The 5,773-nt window shown below is 37.8% G+C and overlaps 1 protein-coding gene across 2 annotated transcripts; it reads left to right on the plus strand.

The window, feature by feature from the left end:
* The first annotated feature begins 305 nt into the window (after positions 1-305).
* Positions 306-5,392, plus strand: LOC106771105 (type I inositol polyphosphate 5-phosphatase 4). Of its 2 annotated transcripts, XM_014657010.2 has the most exons (13): positions 306-1,119; positions 1,221-1,308; positions 1,666-1,734; positions 1,845-1,932; positions 2,049-2,153; positions 2,244-2,862; positions 2,947-3,140; positions 3,281-3,389; positions 3,479-3,627; positions 3,830-4,130; positions 4,500-4,571; positions 4,662-4,746; positions 4,845-5,391. In XM_014657010.2, exons 1-10 carry the CDS (start codon positions 1,090-1,092, stop codon positions 4,059-4,061), a joined length of 1,683 nt encoding a protein of 560 aa, XP_014512496.1. In that variant the 5' UTR covers positions 306-1,089; the 3' UTR covers positions 4,062-4,130; positions 4,500-4,571; positions 4,662-4,746; positions 4,845-5,391. The 2 variants fall into 2 exon arrangements, with proteins under 2 accessions (XP_014512496.1, XP_022640979.1); XM_022785258.1 differs by lacking the exon at positions 4,500-4,571 and having other exon boundaries at positions 4,845-5,392.
* Positions 5,393-5,773: the final 381 nt, after the last annotated feature.

The following is a 5,773-nucleotide window of genomic DNA, read 5'->3' on the forward strand; positions in this document are numbered from 1 at the left end:
GTAAAAAAAAAAATATTATCTAAGTATTTTTATCCTTTGAAGTTTGAAGTTTGAAGTTTGAAGTTTGAAGTTGGAGAATGAGCAGGTATATATATAATAAGTGTGCATAGACAGAGTGACAGTGAAAAGGAATATTTGTGCAAATGATTCCAAGAAACAATAAACAAAATAAGAGAAATTAAACAGAGAACAAAGCAGTCTCTCTACATATATCCTTGTTTAACTTTTCTCCCTCTAACCGCTTTTCTGTGGTGGAAGACCAAATGTAAGAAGTGATGTGATACTGTTACTTGTTAGTACCACTCACTGCTGGTGCTTGGCATAATAAGATCAAACCTAACTCTTATTCAACCTGTCTACGACTTTAACTTGGTAGACTCAAAATGCACATTTTTAGTTTATTTTAGATACACAATATAACCATTGCTTCTCTCTGCTATCTCCAACTTCCTAAGCTCACCCTCGCCTTGGATTTGGGTAAAAGGCCTCGAGAGAGACCCAGCCTTGCCTCCCTTTATTCCCTTTCAAATTCCATACTTTGCTCTGTACCCATAACGAGGTTTGGTTTTGCAAAACAGAATCTCTCTCTTTCTCTCTTTCTCTCTCTCTCTCGAACTACACTACCACATTCACTTCCTTTTTCTTGTGCTTCTTAATCTCTTATAGTTCTTACAACGTATCAGGGGCTTGTCCCATCTCTGGTTCTTTCTTTCCTTGGATTTTCATCCTCTCCAAAAACACCACCATGTGAGTGAGTGTTTTCACTTGTACCACATTGCCTAAAATGGTGACAAACTGTGATTTTCTATGTTCCCTCATCGTTACCTAAGAAACAGAGGAGTGCCCCCCCCACTTTGTTGTGTTCCATTCCCAGTTTCCAACTCAGTGCTTTGATCAACCAACTTCTTATTATGTCTTTTTCAACCCTTTTAAACACAACAAGAAATTAAACTGAAACCCATCTTCTTAGTGTCCTGTTACTATTATTATACTTCACCTCCTCTTCAACCAGTTTATTCCACGAGTAAAAGTTATTATTAGATTGTTTTCTGTTGTTAACTCAGAAGGCTTTATGAAGTTGTCCCAACAATGAGAGATGAGCACTCGAAGAAAAGCAAGGTTTGAAAAATCGATTCCACCTGGCCCTCCTCTCCTTCAGATTCCTTTGCATTGTGTTCTGTTTCCGCCATTGCTTACTCTCTGTTCTTCTCTCTGTAAAGCTTTCGTGGCCCAAGACGTTGGTCAAGAAGTGGTTCAATATTAAGAGCAAAAACGAGGACTTTCACGCAGATGACGTCCTCTACGCAGGTGAGTGGTCAATTTCCGCGTGATTTTTATGTAATTGAAGATGATGGTCGGTTTTGCTTGAATCCGATTTCTCTTGCCTGTAAATTTTCTGAATATTAAACAAACTTTGATTCTCCTTCTTTTTCTTCTAGAACTTGGTTTGCCTTTGGGTACCGGCTTTTTGGTTTTTGTTTGAATAAGTCGTAACTATCAAGACAAGATCTGCACTCTGCAGCTTGTGGTTTTTCTCCTTCCCCAGTTTCCACCTTTTGTTATAGTTTTTTTCGGGTTTGTGAGTTTGATTCATTCTGTGGTTTGATAAAATTTACAGTGGAAAGAGTGTGACTTTTTATTTACTTTATGATTTTTCTTTTTCAGGTGTTAACGAAGAGTGGAGCAACAACTGTTCGCAGAGTGAGGAATACACTATCAAGAAAAGCAAAACAGGTTCCGTGCCCATGCCATTCTTAAATCCCCCATTAGAATTTCTGAGAACTTTCGTTTTTTCTTTTCTTTTTCCCTGTCTCCTACAATGTCTAAGTTGTACTTTAACGCAGAGAGAGCAAAGAGAAGGCACTCAGACAGAATGCGGCGAGGCAAGGTTAACTTTGATGCAGCTCAGGATACAGATGTGCATAACTATAGGTATGCTTCATATTTTTCATCGTTGTGCTTACTTAATGGTGTCCCACGTCTATTTTATTGTAGTCAGATTCAGAATCATTGTTATTCTATTAAGTTGTTCTTTTTCCTGCATACAGAATCTTTGCTGCTACTTGGAATGTAGCTGGAAAATCTCCTCCAAGTTACTTGAGTCTGGAAGATTGGCTTCACTCTTCTCCTCCTGCTGATATCTATGTTCTTGGGTAGATTTCTGATTGTATTTGTATAATGTATTCTCTACTTTCACATTCAACAGTTCAAGTATGAACTAGTTTGCCTTTTCTTGCACTCAGGTTTCAAGAAATTGTACCTCTCAATGCTGGTAATGTTTTGGGCACGGAAGATAATGGCCCTGCCAGAAAGTGGCTAGCTCTTATTAGAAAGACCCTAAACAGTCTTCCTGGAACAAGTGGTGAATGCCACACTGCTTCTCCACTTCCTGATCCTATTGTAGAGTTAGATGCTGATTTTGAAGGATCAATGAGGCAGAAGACAACCTCTTTCTTTCATCGCCGGTCGTTTCAATCCTTCAGTCATAGTATGAGAATGGACAATGACATGTCACTTCCACAAGCATACCTTGATCGCCGCCTCAGCGTCTGCGACAGAATGATGTCTGGTCACAGAACAAGTGATTACGACCCCAACTACAGATGGGCTTCTTCGGACGATGAAAATGGCACCGGTGACTCCCCAGTTACAACACAATATTCACCAATGACATGTAAAGGTTTTTTCTCTGTGGAGGATAGAGATAGACAGACAGGGCACTCAAGATACTGCTTGGTTGCAAGTAAACAAATGGTTGGAATATTTCTAACAGTTTGGGTGAAGAGCGATATAAGAGATGATGTTCACAACATGAAAGTATCTTGTGTTGGAAGAGGATTAATGGGATATCTTGGAAACAAGGTAGTTTGATTTTGAAATATGTTAATTAATATAAGAGTTTACTGAGAACCCGGAGACAACATTCTCATTCCTTGAGTTTTCCAGGGTTCAATATCAATCAGCATGTCTTTGCACCAAACAAGCTTTTGCTTCATCTGTAGTCATTTGACTTCTGGACAAAAGGAGGGTGATGAGCTAAGGAGAAATTCTGATGTGATGGAGATTCTGAGAAAGACAAGATTTCCCCGAGTTCATGGCATGGGCGATGAGAGTTCTCCGCAGACAATTTTGGAACACGAGTAAGGCCTTCATCCTTTTTCTTTGAATCTTTACTATCCATCTGATGCTTGTAGATTTCGTTTGACACTAAGTAAAATGCAGTTCTAAGTCTTAACTTTTTCCCTTGTAAAGACCTAAACTTGTGGTTTAATTGGTGTAGTCGAATAATTTGGCTGGGGGATTTAAATTATCGGATAGCCCTTTCTTACCGTGCAGCAAAAGCTCTTGTTGAGATGCATAACTGGAAGGATCTGTTAGAGAATGACCAGGTTGGATACGTTGTAACCTTACAACTTGTTAGTGTTGCTTCTTTTCTTGAATTATGTTATCCTAACTAGTTGATAGCTTCTTCTTTCAGCTACATATAGAGCGGAGACAAGGTCGAGTTTTTGAAGGATGGAATGAGGGGAAAATATATTTCCCTCCTACATACAAGTATTCAAACAACTCAGATAGATATGCAGGCGATGAAAGGCACTCAAAACAAAAGAGAAGAACTCCAGCATGGTGCTCTTCTTTTTTGCTAATAGCCTTATAATTTTACCTGTATCAATGAATACATGTAGTGGAAAATGTCCATGGAAAAGATAGAAAACAAGTGACACTTTTAACTAATGTTATTGTATATAAAAAAAATGTCCCGCATTATTCTGAAAGTAAATCTGCATAATTGTTTACGGGAATCTAATCCAAAATTTTGTTCATGAAGGTGTGATCGTATCTTGTGGTATGGTAGAGGCCTCCGCCAATTATCTTATGTTCGTGGGGAATCAAGATTCTCAGATCATAGGCCAGTTTATAGCATGTTCCTGGCAGAAGTTGAGTCTGTTAGCCGTAGCCGAATAAAAAAATGTTCCAGTTGCTCCAGTTCAAGGATTGAAGTAGAAGAGCTGTTGCCACATTCACATGGTTACAGATATGCTGATTTGAATTTCTATTAAGGAATGCTGTAAAATATGTCGATCAACCCGCAATTGAGGACACTAAAGAAGCGAAGTGTACCATACAAGGTAATTTCTGTCGTGCTTGAATATCATCCACCTTTGACCAAAGAATCTCTACTTTGCCACAAAGTAATGCTACTCACAAGCAATTTAACAATTCAGTGAAGACATGGTGCAATTTGTCCTCTTAGGTTAGGAAGCATTTTCCTAAAAGCATGTTTTGTGCAACAGGATCCATTCATGGTGCCTGTTCTTGGGCTATATTCATTTCAGGATTTTTGGCTGAGTTTTGATACGTTCATGGAATATTTAGTTCATAGATTTCTTGACAGAATTGGTTTGGAGTGTGGCTTCCTTCCTAATTAAGTTTTTAGTTGAGATCTCTTGCATGTCGTATTCTTATCCTTGGCTTGGTCCCCCCCTATTGCATTGTAGGTGGGTAATGCTCTGGGGAATGCTAGCCCCAACGGTGATGTAAACATTCTGTTACTCTCAGCCCAAATTAAGGTTTTTGTCCTTTGCATTTCTGCCTTTTCTTAGCATCTCTGTAATTATTTTTATTTGCTTCTAAACCTGCTTCTTATTTTGATGTTGCAGCTGCGGAATTTGATTTTGCTTAGCTATACAGAAAACTTGTCGTTTTGCCTCAAATGCAAATAGCATCTGAATTCTTACTAATAAGGTAATTTAATTTTTATTTGGTTTACTCATCAGTGAGGAATAACTAAAAGTGAGTGAATGCATCATAAGAATTTCTTATCATTGTTTGCTGTGTTGCAGAAACATGAAAAGAATTACTGCTGTGAAGGGTACTGATTGCTTGTGTTAGAAAAGATATGTGCAAGTTCTGACGTATATGAAGCTTCTTTTTTCGTGGCAGCTAATGATTTCACCGAGGACCATTAAAGCTAATGAGTAAATTTTTGATGGGTTTGTTTTCATCATGTTGTGATGTTTTCTCTTTTGTGATTAAGATGAAAGTTGCAACCAAAAGGAAAGAAAGAAATGCGCACAACATAGATTGCTTTATTGGCTTTTATCAGTAAGTAATTATTTGTACCAAATTCCAAATTATGACCTTTTTTTTTTTCTTTTATTTTGATTCTGATTCGGGAATGATTCTTGGGGCAACGTCAACACCTTTTCCGTCAATGTTTACTGTGTAATGAATGGGTGAATTCGGCCCATGCTTAATAAATCTTGAAATCCAACTCCCTTTTGGCATTGGCATGTTTTAGAATATTTGATGTGAGAATTTTGAAAAGTAGTTCTAATAAAGAATGACATAACTGTTATAGCGATGCAATAGAAAGAAAAGGACGTGCCAAAGTGCTTTGCTCATACACCTATGTTGATCCCTTTCACAGTATTTATTTTCGGACCTATAATTATGCTTCTCATTTAAGTTGTCAAATCTGTGTGCACCATTCAGGATGCAACTTCTCTACATTAGAGGTTTCAAATTAATGTTCGTTTTTTTTAAATTATGCATGAAAAATGATAATTTTCTGATGTGACAAAGATGGATCAGTCCAGATAGAGACTGCAAAGATACTGTGCTCATTATGCTTCTAACTTTCACTTTTTTACAACCTAAATGGAACAGAAAACCCGAAAAAACAACGGAATGAGAACGAAAGCAACAATTGCTAACCCAAAATAGTTTTTGTTACAAAACAAATAACCAGGCTTTCTGTGCCAATCTCCAC

The sequence above is a fragment of the Vigna radiata genome, chromosome 8 (genome assembly GCF_000741045.1).
Source record: "Vigna radiata var. radiata cultivar VC1973A chromosome 8, Vradiata_ver6, whole genome shotgun sequence".
Lineage (NCBI taxonomy): Eukaryota > Viridiplantae > Streptophyta > Magnoliopsida > Fabales > Fabaceae > Vigna > Vigna radiata.

Coding starts and splice junctions, on each gene's coding strand:
- LOC106771105 (XM_022785258.1), top strand. CDS start 1,090: ATGAGAGATGAGCACTCGAAGAAAAGCAAG. Junction 1,309..1,665: donor AGATGACGTCCTCTACGCAG/GTGAGTGGTCAA, acceptor TTTCTTTTTCAG/GTGTTAACGAAGAGTGGAGC. Junction 1,933..2,048: donor ACAGATGTGCATAACTATAG/GTATGCTTCATA, acceptor TCCTGCATACAG/AATCTTTGCTGCTACTTGGA.